Consider the following 25671-nt stretch of genomic DNA (forward strand, 5'->3'; position numbering starts at 1 on the left):
CGAGGAATTAATTAAAAAGCTTCAATGTCTATGACGCAAGGTTTCGCGCTATCGTACTTCTTTACGCACGAATATATTCTCGTATTTAGAAAATTTCGATTTTCTATGCAAAAGATTGTTTAAAACAGTTCCGTACGCGAACATAACTGCGTAAATACTATACGAACATTTGTGCACGCGAGCATAGCATACACGAGAAATCATGGTCGAGAATGCTCGATTTAGATGCATTTTGCTCGGTGAAAGTCGCGTCATGATTCGATTTTCTTCTTTTTTGATTTAGTTTAGCCTGTTCTAGTGGAATGACCGTGGCGGCTTCGTGACAGGCCTATCTCAACGTCGAGAGATCACGGACTCTGAAATCGAGAGCATAGTCGTAGGTATTTAGGTCGACGCTCGGCCTCCTAGACTCGTGACTCTGTGCTGTTCAATGTGCGTCGAACAACTTGCAGATAGAACCACCTGTACCAGCGAGGGAAGCATCAAAGAAAAAATGTTCATCTGAATATTACGTTCGTGACGTCTTAGTAATTTTGCTGATCGTTATAAATGCAGAGTAGATGGATACGGTAAATGCTTTCAGATTTCAGGTATCTTGGATTCATTATTCGAAGTACGTGCATATTCGAGAAATATTTTAATAGCGACAGGACGATAGACGCTTGGTGGCAAAGAACGAAAGTAAGTTATTATTGCGGACGAGTGTATTGCAATTCGTAAGGTACAAATAGTACAAAGGGTATAAGAGTACAAACATTGCGTAGGAACTAGAATATGCGGACATAGAAAAAGTACAGTTTAGAGACGTGACATAGAAGGGTATCGTTTTCCCTCGTTCACCCTTGCTCGAATTTCGAATTGCGCACATCGTGACTTACCTCCGATTTTCGTTTCGTAATTCATCTCGATTTTCGGTTAAGACTCGTGCCGAGATCGCTTGTGCCGTTTTCAACACGATATCAAGAGCGTTACGCACGTAAATTGACTTAAATGGAATAGAAATTGACAAGCTTTTTTCAATCATTGCAAATGACAACGATGCGAAAGACGAAGAAAGAGAAGAAGAAGAAGAAGAGTAAATAGAAAGGAGGAAGAAAAGGAAGGACAAAGTGAGAAAGTGATGGGGGATGAATCTCGACACGAGCCCCGATCAATAAACGTAACGTGTCGCGCGTAAATCCTATATCTGATAATACAATAAATATTATAATAGAACAACGCAATAATAAATATATTTATATTTGTATATATATGTGTATATATTATATATAATATAGGAAGAAACATGTCGACACAACTAGCTCTAAACACCGAGAGGATCCATTTTCTTATCTTTTCTCTTCGCTTATCCTTCTTACGTTCTCTTCTTTTCTTTCTACTTGAAACCCCGTATTTACAGCCGCCTCACAGTCGAATTTTTACATCTTACAAAAGAATCAACCGGTTCAACTATGCAGCTTAGATTTCCAGTATCGCTGAAAGTGTGATCGTTTATCGACGAAGAATAAAAAAAAAGCGCCTATCGCACGACAAACACGCGTTTAACTACTAAAAATGTCTCTACCGAACGTTTTACGCTTTCGACGCTTTCTCATTTCCTCTTTATCTCTCTGCTGACCATTCTTTTTCTCGTCGAGTTGTTCCCAAGGGACACACGCACATATCGTCATGCAGCCGTCTCACACAACACGCGGTAAAACAAACGCATACGGGCATTCTCGCGGAACAATAGTATCGTACACCGATCGATTAGATCGGTACGACTCTCTCATTCGGTCTCTCCTCGAGGGACCATCCGTTGAGCAGAAAATGTATGAAACACACTCGAGCAGGTCGTCTCGGCTAATTCTTTCAAGGTTGCGGTCGATCGCGATTCTTCGATACCCCTTTTTCCTTTTTTAATTATTCAGAGATTGGACAGCACACTCGACGGATTAAGGCTTAATGATATGATTCGCCATTGTACTCTGTTCCTCCTTCGAACGTTATCTTCATCTTATCTCCTCTTTTTCTTTTTTTATCTTAACATTTTCTTTCTATCACTTCGCGTGATAAATCTATGGGAATCTACGGGACGATGCTTTATTGCATTATTGCCACCGTTTAACAATCTCGTGAATTTCTTTTTTATAAACCTACCTATCTTTCTTTCTTTTTTGTTTTGTCTTTTTTTTTTTTCTTTTTTCGAAACAGTTGGAAATAACGCACGAAGCATCGATTCGGTGCTATGTTTAAAACTCAGACCTCCCCCTTCCTCTCGCTCATTCTCACCGCGTTTCTCTCTACAAACCGATATTTCGAATTTAGATTCGTGACTAACGTGCAACGCCATGCGAGGAACCGTTGAAGGCTTGCAATTTCGATGTGATTCAAGTGGACTCGTATAGGATAAACGTTGTGTGCTCGCACGCTCGACTCTCGAGGCTTCCGTTTCCTCGAAATGCGGACGATCGATCGATCGCGAGACGTTGCCGCATAAAATCGTGAGAAACAGACTATACATTTACTTTGTACAACTATCGTGACAGACGCGTTGGACTTTTATACTTATTTCTTCAAAACCACTTTCCCTTCGAGTAAAAAAATTACGACGAGAGCATCTACGACGTAGTAACAATATAAAAAACTATTCGAGTTGTTCAGTCAGGACTTCGCTATAGGTAATCTGTTTCTCTCGATCGTTGGATTATTCTTTTAGTTTCTCTCTCTCTCTCTCTCTCTTTCTCTCTCTCTCTCTCTCTCTCTCTCTCTCTCTCTCTTTGAATTATTCATTCGAATAACCAGGGACATTATGTTAAGTTGCAGCTTTGTACTACGTGGAAGACGGATATCCGTGAGAGTATTCGAGTAACATCGAAGGACAGATCGATCAGGGGTTCTCTGGGTTAACGCGGATTTTTTGGTCGACTTGCATCAGAAACGTAATCGTTCTTCTATCACCTTAACCATCGTCCTAAGGTTGCTTAGAATTCAGTCTTACGAACGTTTACGATCAAAGGAAAAAGACCTTTCTTTCTTTTCTCATTCTTTCGTATACACACACTCGCTGCCTTTCTCTCTTTTCTCTCATTCGCTATTTTGATCGGTAGAAAATCGTCTTAACGCTTACTTATCGAACAGAAATTTCATTGTTCCCGAGAAAATCGAAGGAACAGTCGTTGCTTCGACGATTCTAAGCGACTAATCGTCTAACATCTAACCCCGGTAAAAATTGTGCGTCGTTAATCGTGCCTCCATTCTTTCCTACTCTTTTACTTGTTTCCCTTAAATAGATTACCATTAAAAAATTTCAAAATGTCTGCGCGTTCGTTCGCAGTTCGTTCCTGAATCTCGTCACGTACGAACTGCGTATGTACATCGTGATTCGTTTTAGCGCGACGACGATTCCAGATAAAAGCTTCTTACAATTATCTAAACGATAATAAATAACGCAACTTCTCGACGATCGAAAACAAACGCGGCTGCCAACCACTTTCTCCTCTACGGTTCGTCGAGTTTCGTTCTAACGCGTTATTAACGTGAAATCGTTAACGTATAACGTGTCTAAATCAACCTAAAACAACGCATAACGCCTCGAAACGCTTACTCGACTAACATAGTGAACTTGGTAAATTGTATCGACAGCTTTTTGCAACACCTCAGGGACGTAGGACGAGGATTTGACGAAGAAGAGGTAAAAGGACGTCGACCTTGGACCACGTAGCTCACAAAGAGGACTTTTCTCCGCGATTACATGAAGTAAATTGGATCGTTCTCCGCGATGGCATCCAGCCTGCCCGGTAAGGTTTTCGGTCGTTGAGGAGCCGTGGTCTTGTACACGACCTCACGAGACCCCTTACGTCACATGTAGGTTGGTTTCACCTTGTACGCCCTTTTCCAAACTTCGCACAGACAGACGGTGCTGTGAAACCTGTAGAAGATCGCCAGAGGCATCGAGACGTGCGTGATGATCGTCCACGCCCACAGGCCATAGAAATGCAACTGCACCGGGTGCGATTCCGCTCGCGATTTTTCCAACGTGTTAATGGCCCACATCGCCAGATTCGTCACTAGTAGAAACGTCACGATCTCTCTACCCGGTTTCCTCCTTATTTGTTTCGCAGTGACGACAGATCTCCTTGACGCGTCCAAAATGAAGATGGTTTGAAACGTAGTCTGCACAACGCTCGCCAACGCCGTAATAAGCACCAAGATCGTGTGCTTGGCCAGAGTAAACTGCGCGCCGATGATCGTGAACGTTGAATAAATGAACATGCCCGTCTGCGCGGCTACTAGAAGAATGTTGTCCAGTTCTAGGTTTCGGGTGCCGTCGTAACGGAGCTTTCGCATCTGGAACATCCCTATCAGCGTGGCCAACGTCGACATTCCGTATAACGTTAACTCGCAGACGTTCACTTCGGTGACGGCGAAGCTGACCAATTCTGGACGCGATATTAACACGAAGAATAAAATTAGCGAGATGATCGTTAGCACCAGGATCAAGATGCCGACGAACAGACCTTTGTGCGCCCGGGCACAATCCACGCTGTAGTGATGCGGCGATCTCCTGTGAAATTGAAAGTAAAGTCAGAGTTTGTACGTGCGACGAACGCATAGAAGTATATTTATTATTATTATGGTCTTCAATTGTCTTCAACGATTTACCTGTAAGCGTGCGCATGATGCCGGGATCCAGGAGGTGTTTTAGGCTGAGAAAACGCCGCCTTCGATATATTCTTCCACATTACGTATAGAATCGCAGCACAAATTAAGCTGTACTCGATCGTACAAGGAAATAGAAACGGGCTGGCGTCCTGGACTAACGATCCCATTATGTTGGTTCGACGACACTCGAACATGTGATGCGGCCCTTTCAGACCTCTCGGAAGCCTCAGGTGCTCGCCATGGTGGTAGTGATTATGTCCCCCAAGATTAAGATTGGCCTTCGAACCTAATTTAATTTCAACTTGATTCTCCGCTCGATATCATTAGGGGTTTCGTTGTACTCGAGAGACGACATAATTATCCAGACACATGTACATATACAGTGACAAACGAAGCTACTCGAATATTTTTTAATAGGAATCTTTTATGTATGTATTGTATGCGTTATGTAAAACGTATTAAAATTTCATCTGTCAAGTTGTTATCAGATATCAGTCTGGAAATGTAGAAATGACAAAATATTTAGCTCAAACGTATATCTACAGCATGATTAATCATCTTCAGCGTGTAATAAGCGTCACAGACAGTCCCGCTGAATATCGATTGATCATTTAAATAATTTTGTCATCTCTGTGCGATAAAATACATTAGCATTAAATATCTTATAGCTTCTAAGTATAGCGTAATCTTAATTTTAAACTGTATCGACTCTCATTACAGTGCTAGTGAAATTTCAAAATGTTTCGTACAATGCGCGTAACATTTGTAAAAGGTTTCCACTAGTGTGAATCGTACCTAATCTGTGGGAGATCTTTAACGAGTTGTTCTCCGGATTGTAGAACGTCAATATCTCGTGTTTCGTTTCCTGTACAAGAACGCTCAGCCAGACCGACAGATTCGTTCCAATCATGTGCATCAGTCCGAAACGCGCAACCACCCGATGACGATAAACTTTCATTTGCTGTCAAAGAGAACACGGATTAACATCATCAGCGATTCGTAGAAAGGATAGAGAGTTTCCTTTGTACATCTAATTAAGGAAAGAGAAATAATCTTTGAAGTAGAGCTAGGGAATCGCAAACGTATCGGTCAGACGTTCGATAAGAATAATTTGATAGTTATTAGTCAGATTTCTCTCGTTGTAAAAGATTCAAGCTGTATTTAGGGGGATGTTAAACGATCGGCGATAATTGAACGATGGGAATTCTCTCGATCGAGAAACCTCCACGGAAAGTTTCGATGAAAAGCGGTCGAGTGTGGCGAGAAATATTCATCTGTCGCGAGGCAAAGGAAAGAGCAAAGCCGGCCAGGGTAGGACAACTCGTGTTTCAGTATTAGTTTCAGGGTTGTTCACCCTTCCGTTTCATTAGCCTTTCTAGACAAGCTTTTCGTTTTGCATCGACGCTTTTGCTCTTTCATTACGTGCCGCGCACCGATCTCTGCATCATCGATGCCGCTGTTATTTTTAGTCCCTTCACCTACTCAGTGATCCCCCTGCTGATTTTCAGTTAACCATCCCCTTTTACGCAACATCTTTGCGTGAAAAACGACGAACCGAACCGCTGCGATTCCCTTATCCCCTCTTAACGCTTGAAAGATGGGCCACGATTTTGTTTGCCATCGATCCAGCCACCATACATTTACGTTTCTCTATAACAACACGCTAGATGCCAACATACGAAACGTTCAATTTTCTAGATCGTCTCCTTTTTCTAACACGATATACGTACACCTCTGTATAGACCACTCTATATGACATTGTAAAATTGAGAATTTGTCTTCGTAAATAATTTTAATTTTCTAACTGTTATGGACCTAAAGGCATCTTTTATCGCGATTCCTTGAAGATAGGTGAAACGGTGAAAAATAGAACATCTCGTACGATATATTTTCATAAAGTATCAGCCGTCGATCGCATCGTGATCAGTGAAACGAGGGTTAATCTTGAATGTAATTTCGATATCTGTAAAAATATACTCACCTCGTTGTTCAGAAATATAAAGTACATTTGTATGAAGATGAACGCCATCCTAGTGGCCGGGGTGAGGGCGAGCATGATGTTGTGGCACTTGGTGTTCTGCTCCAGCTCGAAGTACTGACCAAATTCCAGTCCCGAGTAGATCATCGAGCCGATACCGAACGCCACCGCACCCATTCGTAGATAAAAGCTTCCATAGTGTTGGGCTGGTTTGATAGCAGTCACGTGCGGACACGTGGTGTCCGCAACATCGCTGTCGCCACCGGCGCCGCTCGACGATCGCGACGAGTCCAGGTCGCACACGTCCTTTCGTTTCTCTTCTCATGCAAATTTATGGTAATCGGTCGGTTAAGATTAATGCGATTTTAACGGGGCTCAGCTCGCTGCTTCCCGTCGTCGGAAGCGGGTTGAAAGCTAGCGCGCGAGATGCCCGACTCGCCATTGCCACGCAATGATACTTTGACCCTTTAACGCTGCACTCTGACATTCTTCCGATTCGCTTATTTTTCATTTTCCGTTTGGGTAGAAATATCGAGTGACTACAGAAATCATTGGCGCATGCTTAATTATTTTCCAATGAAGCGTTTCTTTATCGAGTTCTATATATTTTATTTTCATAGCGTCAAATTTGTGTAGTCGTATGAAAATACTACTAAATGGTAGGAAATAAATTTAATATATTTGGATTTAATCAATCGGTATATAAATGCTGTAATCGATACAACGATGCGCCGCTACTGTTTTTAGCTATCGTATCGTTTAGTTGTTTAGTATGAAGTTAAGAGATCGTAGCTAATGGCGTAATTAAAGTTCTGCGAGGGTTCATGTGAAGGGATTCGCAATGCACACAACGAGCAAAGGATTAATTTTGTAAGAAGCAGGCTGTTTTTGACAAATTGATAGGCAAGCGCCTAGGTTAGCATAATGTGACCTATGTTCGTGTCATAACAGTCTTGTGTAGAAAGAAATTACCTACTCGTAAAACAACTCGTAGCGGACCTTCCTGAAACGTCAAGTGGATCGTGTTCATTCGACCTCGTTTATATCCCTGGTCGTGGATATAAAGAAAAAAACAACGAAAAAAAGGAAAGAAAAAGAAAGAAGGAAAAGACGGAGAAGGAAGAATTTCGTGCGATCACAGCGATCGACTTACTTGACTTGGATTTGCCGTCGCGAAGCAACGTGGCGTACATGTAGACGAGAAAGATCATACTGCCGAAGTAGAGGTAAAGGTAGAATCCTTCGTAGAACGATGGCGGTATGTAGGTGGATATTACTTCAGCCATGGGAAAAGCGATTCCCATGACGACCAGCAGCTTTCCGTAAAGAGCGCTAAAAGTCGTTGCCAGGGCGTCACTGTGCAACAAACGGAAATTGTGCTTGAACGAGAGTGCTCGGCGTTTACGTGTGCCCACGCATTCGATTTCTCTCCACCGGGGAAATTGGATTATTTCCGGCCCTACCTGTTGTCGCGATTACTTTCTTCGACTTCGAGCGTTTCACCAGGATTACGGATATCGTTGTTCATCTTTCGAAATGCGTACCTATCGCGCGTGTACAGAAAATCGAATACAAGAAAATTCTTTTTCCTTCGGTTTAGGCTTGTAGCTCGATCGATTGAAAAAACGCAAGCGAAATGAACGTTAGCCAGACGAAAAGGAAACGTCGAGGCTCCGGAATGCAACGTCGGGAAGCGTCAGTGGAGATACCATCGGCCGCAAATACATCCACCCCCGTAAGAATTGGCTCAATTACGAGTAATCGTGTGCTCGACCGTGCGTATGTGTGTTTGATTCATAAAGTACCGGTAATTGCGGTGCAGACGTCGGTCAGGATAACCCCGAGGATCACGTGAAATTTCCGTGGTGACCGGCATATATTCTCCCCCTTCGTGTTAATTCGTTTGGAATTGGAATCAGTCAAGATGAAATCTTTTGGTCGATCGGTGCACAAACGTTAATGGGACGCTTGAAACGTTCAACTGCGAATATGACCCGATTTAATCGTACACGTTCAACTTTTCCACACCATGACATTACATTCCACTGATTTTCGATACAGGCACCTGAGAGTGCTCGATATAGAACAACTCGTTGATGGTTATAAATTTACAGTATCTCTTAGTATAGAAATTGTAACGCCTTTCTCATTCTGTATTCTATATCCTATATTCCATATTCTATTCTATTCGTTCTACTGCTCTTCGTTATCGAATTATTCACAATTTTAATACCTTTTACTTTTTGTTTCTTCTGGTAGAATTAAAATTCGCTGGAGAATCATAGTAGAAAAGTTTATCAATTACTACGGTGTTATATCCATATATAAATGTTCATGATTTATATTCCTTTCGTTGCTTCGTTATTTCGCTGAATATCTTAAATTTTTATTTCTAAATTGATAACTATGAAGATATGGGAATCAATTTAGTGGAACATCGCGGTAAAATATAAAGCCGGTATTGCGTTTTCAGTCAGACGAAATATACCAAATACAACCAAAAAGAGCAATAACTAAATTGTATCAAACATACTATCGATTAAAAGATTAGAGCTATAAAATTATAAGTCAACTTGCTATAAATTGATGGCTGATATATATACACTGTCTTTCCCTATAATCGGACCATAGAGCCGTATAATCCTATAGAACTATATGATTCAATAGTCAGTATCTATACCGGTTTGAAAATATCGAAGCTCACTACGTAAGAGAACAAACAATCCAATTTGTCTCGGTGGAGAGCGAGAAAGAAAGGAACGTAAATAGAGAACTTACCATCCAAGCTTCTTCCACTTCCGGTCCTCGGCGACATCGAGGAAGGTCGGTGCCGGATAGCAGACCGCGGAAATCGGCTGCGAGGAGCATGGTAGAGCCAGGGCGAACTGGGGTGGCCGGTGAGCGCGGGAGGGTGAGCTGCTGCTGTGTCTAGACAGCGTTTCCGGCGAAACGATTACCGCGGACGGTGAAGCCGGCGACGGTAGTGCAGCCGGCAATCCTGGCCAGCTGAACAGACCGTGTTTCCTCATTATTTCTATCCTGTCCTTGGCCGATCGATTCATTGGTATCGACGGCTCAATTACGGTAGTAGATAATTACAAGGTACGCTGCTTGAGGTACCTGAATTACATCGATAAAACGATTCGTTCTTTTTGTCGTTCCTGTAATTACCTGTGATTTCAATGTTCTTTTCATCATCAAAGATACTTCGACCCGTCGTGATTGCGTACTTATCGATACTAACGTGTACTAATCGAGCTTTACGCTTATCTATCGTCGAAAAGAAATTCTTCCATCCAACGAACTCGTAAAACGAACGGATCAATTTTTTCTAATCAGCCCATACCTACGCTGGTTGATGCGTGGGAATCAGAATCGATCGTTCTTTCCGTTTTCATTCTAGTCCCGGTCCCCAGTTACCAATTTTCATTCGTTCCACACGAATTTGCTCGGTCGAAAGCAATTTATCCCGAAAGCATTCGACGCCAGTGCTTATCGCTTTCGAGCGGACTCGCGCCCTGCCCCCGTAATACGTTTAAGCGAGTTTCCTGAGTGCTAGCGGGTCGTCTGAAACGTGCACGCGGCCCGAACTTCGTCACCGTGAAACTGGCTGTCGTTACTCGCCGCCAATCCGAACTCGTTAAACTGCGCCGACAAATGGCCGGGAAACTTTTCACTGGGCGGTATCGCGACGTCGTCAGTTTCTCCGGAGAATTTCTACTTCAGCCATTGTAAGAAAGGCGACACGACGTTGAAGAGTACGAGTATCGTTCTCGGTCTCAAAGACAGTCGCGCTAACACGGGAAGGAGTAATTAAGCGCGTTGCCGGGGAAAAATATTTTTTCGACCTGTTTTCACCACGCAACACGCTTAATGAAACTCTGGATCCCGACGCGTTGCTCCAATCTAGTTTCTCTAGTTTATTCTTTTCTTTTCCATTTTTTTCTTACCCGCTGCGAACGCCAGTAATTAAAGTGGGCGTGAGTTTTCCCATTTGCTCGATTGCGCTCTCCTCGTGCTATTCTACCTGTACTACACGGCCTTGAACAAGAAATTCGTTTTCTCTCGTTATCCGTTTAAAAGAAGAAAAGGAGGAAAAAGAACAAGCGGATAATTAACGCGTTGCTACTTTGATAGAATCAATGTTGAATATCCGATGAGTCTGGCCGCAACGTAACAACGGCTGCTAACTAAAAGTTTCGAGGAATTGAAAGGGGAGCTCCGGCCGCAAACGGTTTCGCGCGTCTAATTTAAGGTCAACACGATGTCGTAACGTTTGATACACGTCACATTGACACTGGCTGCAGGAAGAGACCTACTATAGAGCGCGGACGGTCTCGCGAGCGTTATTAATGCGACGACTTTCGAACCAGTGGCCGTTTATCTAATGATAATCCCTCCTCCGATCCGGCGGCCGTTTCTCACACACGTGCCGGCCTCAAGATTCGCTGTAATTGTCTTCTATAAAGAAACGGAGAAACACGTTGCCCGTTTCTATGGAATCCACGACGACAACTTATAGATATACGCTTAGCGGTCGAAACGGAATGTAAATGTATTTTCACCGTTGCCAGCGTTACCAAGAGATATTGCGTCGACGTATCGGGGCGAAATTTCAATTTACCGCAAGCTTGATTTACCCCTAACCACTCTGCAAACGTTCCGTGAGAAAGAATTTTCGAGACGTCGTAAACGGAGCTGCTCGTTGGAAAACCAATTTTAGAATATAGGAAAAGCGGCGAAAATATTCGAGTAAAATAAATAGATTTAAGTTTGATCAAAGTGATCGACAGAAATGGAGTAATTTGAATACTTAACTATTAACGAAAGAGATCGGTTTTGGAAACAGGTCAACGTCTATTTTCGTATTCGAAATTCACCGCAGATGGTGTATTCCGGTTCGCGACATCCTCCGAAAGATTCCCGATATCCGAGCGTTATTTAATATTCTAGTAGCCGTCGTTCCACATATCCGAACGCGAATTACGCGTCTGAAACGAACACGTTGACGAAGCGAGTTTCATGAAAGCCATCCATCCGCGAGGTTTTCGCTAACCCCTCTTTAAATATATCCAAAACCGGGAGATCGTTGTTCCGCGCGTTTAAGAAGGTAAACGAGGTACCGCGTAAAGCGACCTACCCCTACGAGGCTGATAGTAGGCAGTGAGAGGGACGTGGAGGAGTTTCGTCCTTTTCACTCGAGAGATTGCAGGGGTAGATGGTTGCTTGGGCGTGCGCACGAGCGCGTTTCCACGCACCATGAAAGAGAAACATGAGAGGAAAGGTAGTCCGACCAAGGATGGAATACGCGCGAAAGAGGAAGAGAGGATGACTCGTCTCTTGGCTTGCAGCTTTTTGAAATAATCACGTAGTGTTGAAGAAGCAGAGGAGCGCGAGAGGGTGTTGCCGGACGAGAGGGAACCCGTGGAAGGGAGCAAGAGGGCACCGAGGGGTTGATTCAGTGGCTGAGTACCGTTCCCTCATTGTGGCACGAGTGTATCCGTGGCTCAAGGACTCAGGGACTGGCTCACCCTTGTTTCGGTGGCTCCGCCACTCCGCCGCCCCTTTAGGATATCCCTCAGGAATCTATTCCTCGTCTTCCTTCGTTCGTTCGTTCGCTCTCTTTACGTGCTCGGACTCGGGCCACGAGAAAAGACCTCCTTTTGATCGTTTCGCTACCAAACTTTCGCCACGTAAATACTCGCTAAACGCTTTTCACTCCTTCTTCCCTACTTTTCCCGAACTGTTTTCACGAACGCCAGGCGCCACGCATTTTTATCTCTACGATTATTGCGAACTCTCCGGCCGGCTGGGGATTATGCTTTTGACGTTGAAGGAGGGTCGTGGTTGGCCCGACTCGATACCGTGAACGTTTCGTGGTCGAGAGCTTTTTTGCCACCGGTTTCTTCTCACTTTCGTTATCTAGTTTCTTTCCCGTTAAATCGTTTTCGTAGTTGCGATAGGCAATGATAATGTACATAGATCGACTGTAATCTTTTCGAGATCGACTCGACGAAGTGTCACTTGCAAACTAATAAGATTAATTTCTCGCTCGTAATTCTCACCGAATGCGTTGTTCCCTGCTGCGTTAATGGAAACCCAAAATTCCTGGTCTACCCGCAAAACAACTTCCAACTCGAGCATTTCGACGCGTTTCAACGATCGATCGAAATCCCCCTCGGGAAAGCATGCGAAACATACGAGGACTACGTCCTTGTCGTCGTCGTGCCATCGGAAATCGTAGACGACCGTGTGGCAGTGTGCGTGCGCGATTTCAGGATTCCCGACAAGTCGTCCGGAGTGAGAAGTACAGAGAGAGAGAGAGGGAGAGAGAGAGAGAGAGAGAGAGAGAGGAAGGAAGGAACAACCGGATCGATTCGTGGTCTCGACAGGGTGGAATCGTAGTACCTGAGGGAGGTCTCCTTGATGAGCATATCCGTGACCTTGGCTGGTAGTTTCCTCGACCGTCTCGGCGGAATGTTAGCTGCTGAACTCGCCAGCGGGTTCGCACAGTCACGGCCCTGCGGCTCGTGTCACGACACTCTCGGACCCCGCATCACAAACTGATGCCCTGCACTCTCGCGAGTCCGCGGCTCTCTCTCCGCTAATCTTGCTCCTTCTCTTTCGCCGTCCCTCTTTTTCTCTCCCCATCCCACTCGTCGCCTGTATCCATCGTCTCTGGATACGCGGCCGTTTGATAGCGAGCTCGTTACCCGAATGAGATTCGCAGTGGCGTAACGTTCGCGGAAGGACCGCTCGAACTCGCCCACGTTCTATGCCACGAAGTTTCGTTCTGCGTGTTGAACAGCTGCCTCGAGAAATCACGACGAAAGCAACGGTACCGACAAGTAGGCGGAAGCTGCGAGACGAAGGTCGAATGGAAACAAAAGAGAGACAGCGGCAGCGAAACGGCTTGAATTTGGAAATTCTGGAATCGGATCGAGTGCGTCGAATTGCTTTGGCACCCTATTCGGTTCTCTCTATCCCCGGCATCCTCTCGTTCGTACCTTGACCGTGCAACGAGGATCCTCGAATCACGAACTTCCGCAACTCTGATCTTCGTAGGAGAAGGATGAAAAGGAAAGGGGCAAGCGATTCGCTCCTCCTTTGCCCTGGCTGAGTTTGCTTGAAAGGAGTCGGGCTCCGAGTGCGCGTGTACCCTGATCAAATCTGCATGTAAATCGACGGAATAGGCCAGTCTTCCTGTTCTCGTCCGGACCGAAGGAGAGGACGGTTCACCGGAGGTTCCGGTGAAACGGGAAAGGAAGAGAGAGCTGGTAGCGGCAGAGGGAGAGAGAAAAAGGGACGAACGTTGGACGATGCGTAGAGGCAGGAGGGTGTACGTGGAGAGGATAGGAGAGGAGAGAAACGATAGAGAAGAGAATGCAACGACGGAAGCGAGATGGAAGCGACACGAAGGTCGTTCGTTGGCCATAACGAAGTGACAGGTCAATATTAACTTCGGTGCCGTTGGCCACTCGTGCGTTCACGAATTCACGTTCGATATCCGCCGGAAGTAATCGAGTTCGGTACGAAATGGAGGCGGCCGGCTATCCACGGATCGGCTGCCGCAGATCGGATGGAAATTGCCGTTCGAGCGGCAATTAATCGGTCGATTCGTCGCGTCGCCAAACGGATAAATAATCGATTCACGCGAGACAACAATGGTGATCGCGTTTCAGATAATACATGACGGAAATTACCAGAGAATTATTTGTCTAGCCACGATCAATATTCAGAAGAAGAAAAAGAAAAAGTACTATCGTACGCGTTTGATTATCGTTGCTTGCCGCGATACGCCTTTGACGTCTCGTTTCTTGGTGACTCGGAGATTAAATCCGGTAGAAGCGGCAATTTTGCAAATTGGGGTCAGTGTTTCGCTTTGATCAAAAGCTCGCTCCGTTTCGTCTCGAACTCGCCCCTTTTCGGGCCGTCGACCACTCGTAAACGACTTTGGTCACCGATAGAGGTTACCCCGGTTTCAACATGATCAGCGTTCTCTCTCGGTTGCGAACGTGTTCACAATTGTGCTTCCGGTCATGCGAGTAAAAATTAATGGAGCAAAATGGAGACGCTCGCAATACGATTTTTCACGATCAAGTTCAATCGTCGACGGTGGACAAACTGCCGCCGGTCGCTTCCCTGCTGGATACACGGGAGCCGAGGGATGCGCGTTAATCGTGGACAGTGACTAATGTTCCATGCCTGTGAATAGTGGCGGTGGTCGTTCGAATGAAGAGGCGAGGAGTAACGTGGCCGCTTAGGGGGGACGGCAATTCACATAGTGACGTTACGTATGGACCTACAAAGCGAGAAATAATGGACGATAACCTACAAGAATCTACAGAGATTTCCATCAATGACATTATCAATTCTCTGAAAAATATGATGTAGCGCCGACTAATGCGTGAATCTAATCGACGCGAATCTTATCCACGGCCAGATATGTTTTTTATTAATACGCTACGTATCGTTGCTATAAGATCATCCTAAAATTTTTTATTCTTGTCATATCGATTCTTATTAATCGTACGAGTACGAACAATACGAAAAGGATAAATTATTTTTCAATATGATCTCGAGCATGGTATATTTCGTTCCTTATCACGTTTAGCGTATAAAAATATATATCGAACCGTATAAAAATTAAAAGGTTTTTAAATGTGTACGTCTAGAATACTCAATAGCAAAAATACGAAATTGTAAAGGAAACATTTACAGAGATTATTAATATTTAAAAGCCATTTATGAAATTGGTGGCTTCCCTTGTATCCGATCAATCAAACCGTCAAAGACGGATCGTAATTTAGACTTCCTGCCACGAGGTAATCACGTCACGGGCCTAATATTTCCATCGGTTGCCACGCTCGTAGTCGTTTCTTTACGCATTCCTGCAATTATGCTGTACCTCGTGGTATTGCAGACGCGTTGAAATTACTTTCTTCTATCTCATCTCGCATTTTGTTCACCCCGACGCCGAGATTTTGTTTACCTACTTAACCAACCACTTTTTCCCCGTTCGAGTTTCTCGTCAAATCTAGAGGAAACTCAAGCGAGAGACGTATGAGGCATCTTTAATGGATGAGAACGTTGCTGGCAAAAAATGTAGGGGGTGAAAGACGCTTAACACCGAAGACGGAAATTAATCGTTGCCGGTTTATTTCAATCGCCTTTCGAGCGAAGATGTCTTTATAGCTCGTTCCAACGATGTTCTTCTTACGTCTGAACGTTTCGCAAGATGTATACGAATGACCAACGTCGTTTATGTAACGACAAAAAACCAATTTAATTTCCAAATTTTATCTGGTATCTATTCTCCATATATGGATAGAGAAATGGCTAGGTAAGAGAATGCAGATCTAATTGCTTATTTCTGATAGACCCCATAGAATTATAAAAATGGACACATTCAGCCAGAAGCATCACGACACCTGTTTCACACAATTATACTAATATTATTATTATTATTAGCCTACAAGTTGTACAATATTATACTAATATTATTATTATTATTAGCCTACTAGTACAATCATGTGTAGTAATAGTTGTTGCCGACAATCGTAAATGAATTTGTCTCTGAGCTACTGCATTAACCATCCTCTCAGTTTCACAAAGCGTATTAATAAAAAAATCCCGATGTCTAATTAGAAGAAAGAAGCGAAAGGTGAGCATAATGTGATCTTTCCACTGCCATCTTGAAATTGTTAGTTTCTATAGATAAAACACCTCTTTACGCTCTGAACGCTAATATTTACCCAGACCATCTACTTGCCTTTCTCTTCTTGAGTTACTAACCGAACACCCTTCAATCCGTAACCGCAAATATCCTCGAGCGACGAACGGAATCGCGTTACTGGACAAATCAAAATCGCGTCTCCCAAGTAAAACGAAGGATCTCGCTGAGGATGGAGGAAAAAAGAAAACGGGGGATTCCAATTAAAACCGAGATCTCTTCGACTCGGATTAACGCTAAACCTACCGGTGCGGTCAAATTGGCCGCTCTCGCGACTTCTAGACAAATTTAACCACATTTAAACTTTATCGTATCGCTTCATAATTTCCCACTTTTTCTAAAACATGCATACAATATATTTTTCGATATTTAATTTTAGTTTGCTCTTTTATTTTCTGAGAAAAATGTATACTCTGCCTACCGCGAGTGGTCATTTTGACCGCCCGAGAAAATATGTTGATTATTCTTAAAATAAATGCAATCAGTACTAAAAAAAAGGCTATCTCAAGGTATAAAAGGAAAAGTAAAGCATATCAAATTTGACAATAATTTTGTATTCCATACATGGTATTATTCTGTGATAAATATTTACCCTAGAAATGTTAAGATTTTTCAAAAATTATACAAAAGAAAATAATGGACATAGAAGAAAACTGTTCAGTATGCGATGAACAAGAAACTTCAGCAATTGAAAACGGCATGGAAACACATGAAAAGCTATTTACAACCGAATCAGAGTTGAATATCATAAATAAGCGCTTATCCGCGGTGCATATCAGGCAAATAATTTAGATGTCTCATATTTGTGGAATAAAATTCGGAAACCTGTATTTTTTCAAAAACAATGAGCAGGAATGACGTTGCTGAAATTATGAGGTTTATACGATTTGATAGGAAGAATGAAAGAAGCCAACGTTTACGAATCAATAAATTTGCAATGGTATCTACAGTATGGGGCCAATTTAAGGAGAACTCACAAAATTGTTATAAACCTAGTGCATACATTACTTTTATATAAAGAATCGCGATTCATTACTATAAAAAAACTTGTCAAGTAAAAAATTGTAAAGGTTACAAAATTACGAAAATTTGTTTAAAACGCGGGAAATATTTATGCGGCAAATGTACAATTGATAATAAGATAATTTGTAAAAAATGCAGCAAAGTTGAATAAGATATAAATAAAATATATAAATAAAAGTGTAATTCTATTTAAGTCTATAGCTGAAATTAAACAAAAGTAAATTTGGACAAAATTTTATGAAAGTTCGTCATTTTATATATATTTAGTCATAAATTAACCATTATCTAAGTTAAATCATAAAAACTATTACTTCTTTAATCACCGGTCATTTTGACCGCACACGGTAAAAATAAGTATACACCAAGTGTTGGTAGATTTAGTATTAAAATATCGCGCAACAAGATGTACGCTTGTTTTATAGCGCAGAATTTCCGACGCATACTTACTCTTGCGGGGCGAGCGTGGAGAGCTGGGACGGGAGTTGCTGCTGCGTTGGTTTCTCGGCTTCCGTGTTAATTATTGGGCGGCCCTCGGGTGTTCGCAACGCAGCTTCCATCGCCGCGGCTTCCTCCTCTTCGCGCAGCTCCTCCGAAGCTTCCTCCGGGATCGTGATCATCACGTCCTCTAGCAGCGGCAGTTCGTTCCCAGTTTCTTCCAAATGGTTGTCCATCATCGGGTCCGAGTTTTCTCCTGGACGCGTTACCTCCTCGATGTCTGAGTCGATGCCCTATCCACACGAATTAATACCCCTTTAGAAAAATTGTTAGAATTAAAGCTTTCAGGTTTGAGACGCGTTCTTAAAAAGATTGAGGTGGATAGATCGTGACCGGCACTGCTGCTGTATAAGACTGTTGTCTTCATTTGCGTTGCCTTCTTTCAGTTAGAAATTGTGGGGAAAAAACCGGAATGTGAGTGCCGGGATTCGAACTTGATTTGGCAGCCCAAACCAATGTTTTAGCGTCGCGCAACCGAAGATAGGGTCTTTGGGTAGCAAGCCACGGGATATATACCGTTGGGAAGTTTGCTGTCGAGCGCCGCTACAAGATAAAGATATGTCCCGATACTTCTTCTTATTATTATTTCTTTTACGTATCGTTCTCGTATGGGATTGACTTTCTTTCACGTTTATGAAACCCTTTATTCAACTGTAGATGCAGAGTAACTTTGAAAGTATGTTTCATGTAACGAGTAGTCAATGCATTTCGCAATTTCCTTTCAGAATCACGCGGTATCGATGGAGAAGCAAACTCGTTAGAGTTTGCTTCTCCACTCTGCTTTCATTTATCCTATCCCCTTCCTTTTCCTTAAAGATATCAGTGAGTTCGCCGTGGATGAAGGTAACGGGAAGACTTTCTACCGGCAAAGAGACTGCGAATAGATATTAATATAAATTTGTGCTATCCAAAGATATCTATCAAGGATTATCAATGTATCGTGTTAGAATTGGTACCTGGGCAAAGTCCATGTAGAAGGAATCCCTAGAGTCGGAACTGCCTCGGCGGAGCCGGAGGCTGAGATCCGGCGAGCTCTCTCCCATCTTTCTTATTTCCTTTCTCGTTGCTCCTCGCCTCTTCCTGTCTCCGCTCCGTCCCTCCCCTGTGTCTCCTTTGCGCAGCGCCTTCTCTCCACCCCTGTGCTACCAACCCCCTTTGTCTTTTACGAGCTTCTTGCTCCACAGACGGGGAATTCTAAAGAGGGTGGCCCTGCACACACAATCCAGCGAGTTTGCAGCCTGAAAGAATCGTCCTTGAATGACAGATCGTCGTCTCGTTCTATCATCTTCCGCCCTTTCCGCGTTTTTCTTTCTTTACGCTCGCTATATCCTCGCTGTCATCGTCCCTATGTCCGTCTTTGTCTGTCGCTCGTTTCCGCGGAACGAGCATGCGAAAGAACAAGAGTACGTCGTCGTTCGTCATTGGCGCGAAACAAAAATGCCCTGATGAAAGAAGGGCTGCCGAGTGGTCGTACGTGAGTCCGTGAATACCGAGTCCGGATCTCTGAATATCAAACGTCCGCGCGAATTAAAATTTCACCCCTATTTCCCCCGCTGTCGTCCGTGCTACTTTCGCTGGAAACGGCCACGGGGACAGCGAAACGCCGTTGAAAAGAAAATAGCCCCGTTCTTCGAGAGCGAACGAATAAAAATACGCTACCGTAAGTCAATAAATCACGGAACGATTGGTGCATTTAGGATAGGCATAAACGGGCGTTGGAAATAAAATATGAAATTGAGGCATAGTAATTACGTGCAGGTACCGTAAGTATTCGGCGAATATTTATGCAAATTCGTATTTTTATGAATATAATTCCTACTTCCCCGGGTCTCCATCTTTATTCTACCCTCTTTCCTTCTCCTCCAGATTTGACCTCATAAACGCTATTGCCAACGAATACCTTGCGTACTTTATATAGATGTTTATGCATACTATGTGTTTTCATTGCATTTTTCCTTTTTTGAATTTATACGAATGCGCAAAAATTTGGGAATATTATTATAGACACATATTCATTGAAACGTGTGTTTAAAATTAACAAGTATCCCGTGAATTGTGATCGGGAATGTACTTGGAGTACTTTGCTTGTTCCATTCGAAGGGTTTGAAAGTTCTCCGTTGCCTAAAAGCAATAAACGATCGTCCGTCGATCGAACTTCCCACTTCTTACATTAATTTTCGAGGATTTCGAAGGGTGGCCTTCGAAGTCTCGATCGTCGGACGAATAGAAGAAGGTGTCGTGGATAGGCGTGATTATCGGGCGTCTGGTAACTGGATTCAGTTACGTCGAAACTAATTACGAAAGCTAGGAAATTCAATGGAGCCTCCGGTTTGTCTTCGACTTAATTGCCTTAGCTGCGACTTCGACTGGCTGACTTTAATTAAAACTAGAAAATGTCGGTCTCGCGGCTCCCCACGGGATCGAACGCGTGGAAAAATCTCGTTCACGCGAACGAGCATTTTTTCCTCCGTCGCCTCGTTTAATTAACTTCGACTTGATCGGCCTGATTGAGCTGACATCGCACGACTCGAACATGGAACTTGTATATTTAGTAGTTTAATCTTGTTATTTGGAAATGTTAAAAGAGAGCTTAACGCGAAGCTTCTAGTTAAAACGGTAACAAGATACTCTACGTGCAACTTTCTTGCACCATGTTATGCACGTTAGCCTGGACCTACGTCTAGCCTTGCGAAATTCCATTCTCGATAGACCTTCCAAGTGCATGAAACCTTACTCCCTTTTCGTCTGAACTCGACCGTCAGGAGAGACTCGAGCTTCCCTTACACTTAGCTATCGTATTCGGTGCAATTACTGCTCGGTTATTCGACCAAAGTACGAATTTCGACATTATTATCGTAGTTTCGATAGCTAAGAATAACGAATTTTCACCGCAAGCTTCTCTCGCTAATATATCACTCGGAGGCAGACGTCTGCTGTGAAAATGGAAGTACTTTGCAAGTAAAATTCAAAGAGGGGAATCGAAAACGTTGAGTTGGTCGTACCTTCAGGGAACATTTGTCTTTCTGTGCGCGATCCAGTCGCGGGCCAGTAAGACGCCACTTCGCCAGGATCTTGTAAGCCTGAACGTCAATGAACATTCTTCCTGTTCGGGATCAGACTCAGAACGCCATGCCGCGTCGCACCCTCTCGTTCCTCGAACGTTTTATGGCCAGCGTGCGTGGCGTCGAATATTTCTCCATCAAATGACTCCCCGTACACGTCACGATATTGCTACAGACCAGGGGAGAGATAGCGTGGGGTAAGATGCTGGCTGTATTTTTTTTCCCTGTTGGGAAAAGCCGGAAATAACTGGGAGAATTGCCGTGCGGATCTACTGCGCGTTTGTACGATTTCTTCCTCACGGTTACCTTTGATGAAACTATTCTACAAATTCCATTTCTTACATTCTTTTCAGTAGACTTTATATCTCTTTGTAAATTGCGCGGGAATTGTAAGAACTTGGAAGAAAGGAGTCCGCTGTTTAGCAGGTTGGAAAAGTCTTATCGTTTCAGTATTGAATTACAACGTAGCATTACGTGAAACAATTTTAAATAAGCTATAAGTATGGCAATCGATACAGAGATTCCGTGGGCAAAGTTGTACAATTGTTGAAGCATACGTTTGCCAGCGATCCGCAGCAACGATTTTCCGTCACTTATATCGCGTGCCGGGAAAGGCAGGTATTTCCATCCGCGTTCATGCTCAACGGCAGTTCATTGGCTTTTTGCGTCCATAGCTCGTTTCGTTGCTTTATCTAACGCGTGGCATGAAAACATGTCTACGGTGGCCGCACGCAACCTATTTGCCACTTTCCGCCGACCTTTATACGCTATCAGACACAAAACGTTCTAAGAGCTGACGATAGCGGCAGGAAACAAAATTAATTAGGTCGAGTCCAGTTCGAATCTATTGACGCAACTACGCATGAACACGGAAGTAAACGTTTCTGATTTTTTCCTAACTATTGTCTCAAATCTCTGACATGTAAATCAAAGCATGAAACAGGAGCAAAATTAAGCATTGTCTACTCTGTTTAAGAATTATCTACTTCTACCTCGTTCGTTTCTCTTAACACGAACATCCTCTACTTGAAAAAAAATATACGAGAGACAAATCATTGCTATTTCTCATTCAAACAAAAACAAAAAAAAAAAGGAAAAGAGAACAGAAGGGAAGTGTACAGGAAATCCACTTACGGGGTCTGTATCTCACACGATCGGACGTTCTCCACGCAATGTATCCTCATTCGTTCATCCCCCCGTGTCGCGGTCCGATTCGTTTTCACTTTCATCCAGCGGCTCGTGGTACCTCCTACCCTCCCGCGCGGACATCCGATCGCGGCAGCGGACCCGTCAGCTAGCCTCCGGTATCCGGAACCTCCGTGGTTCCATGGCCGGCCGCGAAACGGTGTGTCGGATCACACAAAACCACCCACACCACTGACACACGCAACAGAACACGGAACCAATTGACTATAACAACCGCGGGAAGAGGATTCGCGCGACTGATTCAGAAACACAGTCACCGATACGAGTCGCGAGACCGGTGTTGCACCGTGACTGAGATCGGAAATCGCACGCGATTCACCACGCGTCCGCTTTTGATCGTTGTCGCGCGTGCAAACACGCACCACGGGGATTGTTTTCCTATGGATATTAATCTGTAAACGAACTTGACCGGCCGCTACGATCGCCACGACCGCAAACACGGCCGGAACTTGTTGATACGGCCTTGTGCTAGTAATCGAAAGTGTTTTCGAAGCGCGGGTTCAGGGACGACGTACGATCAATCGTGGCGTCGAGACCAGCCACCGAGACGACACTCTTTGGCACCCCCCGAAGGGCGCGCCACGCGAGCCATCGACATCCTGCTGCCAGAGCTGCCGGGCTGCTGCGATGGCCCGGGCGTCGCGATCACAGCGCCTGCGACGCCGCCACCCGTCCCACGCCGGTGATGTCGTTGCAGCTATTCCAGGACCGTATCTATCCTATACAATTTTTTTTCAAATCCGATACATCGTTTCATTTTGTGACATCACAGAATTTTATTTAGAGTGACAGATTCCTTTGGTGATTTTTTTCTGAGACTGAAATTTAGATGACCGATTGGTAACGATTATGAGGACTTGGATCGCTCTTGTTATTTGTGAAAGGTAATTTAATGAATTTTTAATTGTTTAGACTATAATTTAAAGAGTCTTAATTAAGCAGGTAACTGATAAGGGAAATATGATTTAATTGATAGAGTAAGTATTTGAATCAGATTTGGGTAGGGTGTCGTTGAGACTAGTCACTGTCTATTGGAGGAATAAGTACGCGTTGGAACATGCGCTCGAAGTCGGTAATGGAAAGAGTAGTCCGAATGCAGCGTTCGGAGACTCCCGCGTGTGGAAAAAATGTAATGTATTTAATGGTGTGGAACAGACTGAATACTCGATAAATTTTGCCGTAATTTCATCTAGAGTACAAATGAAATACCCCTATTTTCGATGATAGAACATCCAATATAACGAAATAGCTTTGGCAAGGATAGAAACACGAGCTACGCGCGTGACTTTCACTTGTTGCACCCAAGAGTACAACCACAGAAATGCATAAATGAATCACCAATTTTAATGATAGAGTCATTTCATTTATTCTTTCTTGTATGTTTTTTTTTTTTTTTATATATTGTGTAGATATATTACAGTATATATGAGTGATGTTAAAATTATATTCGTCTCTTAACAAATACCAGTGATGTTCGTATTTTTTTAATAAGATAATAAAAATATCATAAGCGTTATATATATTTATATATCTATATATTTCCTAATTGCATTTTCTTCACTCCTACATTTCGCTTCGGTATAGCCACGGAATGAAACGAGATTTTTTCTCAGTTCTTCTTCATACGTAATAAATCTGGGAATGAAACATGTACCATGAATGTTTTTCTCGTTTGCTTACAGTATATCTCCGCGAACCAACCGCGATTACATTCTTATCACATTTTTGAGACAGAACACATTGTATCTGGATAGTACAAAGGTGAATTAATTGCCGACGCATTTCGGCCATGCCAATCCTCCACAAGATATCGACACAATAACGTATAAGACAACCTACGAGATTCACACAAAATTAAATGGAATATTTTGCATTAAATCAAATCGTACATAGTATCGTTTACTTACGATTACGATAACTCCAACAATAACGTAAATTTTTACGTTCTTCCAAAACAACGAGCGTGCTAAATTTCTACTGGTTTTTCTGAATGTAACCGACTAAAAATATACGAAAACATTATTTTTTTTGCACATCCTTTATGGTATCTTTTACTATTTTATATATTTTACTTACATTTGTAGATAAATTTTCAGTCTTGTTTACAAGAAGTTCTAACCGTTCTCCACGCATCGCAACATTATCAATATTTTTACTCATTATATCTTTCAATTCATCCAGATCACCAAGAACGCTATCAAGCACATCAACTTTGTGACTAGACTCATTGTAATGTTTCTAAACAAAAAATATAATTGTCAAAATGTTAGAAAATACATTTCAGATATATTTATATTTCTTACCATTGTACTAGCTAAAGTTCTAGCAAAATCTGTATTCATCGCATAGGGAATTGCAGTTTGCGCATCTTGACCATATGCAGCCAAGAATCTTCCTTTAATTTCTGCCAGGTATAAAAATGCTTTAGATTTTTGGTAATCCTATAACATAAAAATGTTTGACACTAATGAATTACTTCAAACAATGCTTGATTACTTTTAGATTACTTACATCATCTGTGATGCACATATAAATAATGTTATCTTCACAGATGTAATGAAAAAGATATTGTCCTTGTGAATATGTAACCTTGTCATTTTCAGCTTTTTTTGCCAGAATGCTCTCTGTTACTTCATCAAAGTTTCCAGTACAAGAAGCATATTTTGCCAATACCGTTGACCCTCGAGCCACCACGGTATATAAAATTGGCATGATGAATGCTGGAATAAAGTAACGATTAATATTTAATTAATTTATAGCCTCTCTTATTTAAGCTTTTATAAGCAAAGAATCTTTAACCTACACGGATCTATTAAGTAAACAATAAAATTCTGTTTGTAACTGAATTTCCTTATCTGTTATCAAGCTGATTAATACTTAAAATAACAAAGTTTACAGAAGGTGTTGCCATAACAGCATGTAAAGTAAGAAGAATATTCTAATATTCTGAAGAAAGCAAGATAATTGCAAGAATTATGGAAAAACAATGGAAAAGATTAATAAATCACAAAGTAAGACGTCATAATTTCTAACCTCCAAGGACAATGAAATGTCTTATAAATTTATTGTTTACGTCAAAAATTCAAAAGACGCTGTCAGAACAAATAAGAAATAAAATGACGTCGTAGTAATCAACATGTGAATTTATCAAGATCAACTATTATTTTCATGACCTACCTCAATTATTAGGATGGCGCGAATTGGGATGTGATTGTGGACTTTGTTCGATGTTAATCTGAAAATTTCTACTGTTCTCCTTTCTGAGATCGTTTTTATGAGTAACTTAATTGATCAACGTATTGTGACTTCATGAGAATTGTCCTATGATCCATCAGCATACGTCAACAGCAACGTCCGAGATTATCAGTAACACATGACAGTTGATCATTGTCAATGTGTATTCCGTTGACACGCGCACTACTTGTGGCGCGAAATTTAAAATAGCTTATTTTTCTGCTCTGTTTTCTTCGCGAAGTGAAAGTAATATTTTCATCTGTAAAGATAATCTCAAACAATTCAGCATTGCAATT

At 42.7% G+C, this 25671-nt stretch overlaps 2 protein-coding genes across 10 annotated transcripts; both read right to left on the bottom strand.

Moving 5' to 3' along the window:
* Nucleotides 1-1223: 1223 nt before the first annotated feature.
* On the bottom strand, nt 1224-22709 carry LOC100648894 (proton channel OtopLc). 7 transcript variants are annotated; one of them, XM_020867549.2, is made up of 11 exons: nt 22070-22709; nt 20876-21104; nt 18830-19082; nt 17826-18106; nt 9401-9628; nt 7776-7978; nt 7599-7625; nt 6626-6939; nt 5440-5605; nt 4645-4930; nt 1224-4546 (listed from the first exon to the last, which is right to left on the bottom strand). In XM_020867549.2, exons 3-11 carry the CDS (start codon nt 18914-18916, stop codon nt 3841-3843), a joined length of 2298 nt encoding a protein of 765 aa, XP_020723208.1. In that variant the 5' UTR covers nt 18917-19082; nt 20876-21104; nt 22070-22709; the 3' UTR covers nt 1224-3840. The 7 variants fall into 7 exon arrangements, with proteins under 7 accessions (XP_020723208.1, XP_048267989.1, XP_048267988.1 ...); XM_048412032.1 differs by lacking the exon at nt 7599-7625 and having other exon boundaries at nt 22070-22707; XM_048412031.1 differs by lacking the exons at nt 20876-21104; nt 22070-22709 and having other exon boundaries at nt 18830-19087.
* Nucleotides 22710-23645: 936 nt separating this feature from the next.
* Nucleotides 23646-25545, bottom strand: LOC100649082 (vesicle-associated membrane protein 7). Of its 3 annotated transcripts, none has more exons than XM_003393971.4 (6): nt 25319-25545; nt 24653-24861; nt 24445-24582; nt 24218-24379; nt 24049-24141; nt 23646-23976 (listed from the first exon to the last, which is right to left on the bottom strand). In XM_003393971.4, exons 2-6 carry the CDS (start codon nt 24851-24853, stop codon nt 23908-23910), a joined length of 663 nt encoding a protein of 220 aa, XP_003394019.1. In that variant the 5' UTR covers nt 24854-24861; nt 25319-25545; the 3' UTR covers nt 23646-23907. The 3 variants fall into 3 exon arrangements, with proteins under 3 accessions (XP_003394019.1, XP_012174219.1, XP_020724049.1); XM_012318829.3 differs by lacking the exon at nt 25319-25545 and adding an exon at nt 25175-25293; XM_020868390.2 differs by lacking the exon at nt 25319-25545 and adding an exon at nt 24945-25084.
* Nucleotides 25546-25671: the final 126 nt, after the last annotated feature.

The sequence above is a fragment of the Bombus terrestris genome, chromosome 2, assembly GCF_910591885.1.
Source record: "Bombus terrestris chromosome 2, iyBomTerr1.2, whole genome shotgun sequence".
NCBI classification, from domain to species: Eukaryota; Metazoa; Arthropoda; class Insecta; order Hymenoptera; family Apidae; genus Bombus; species Bombus terrestris.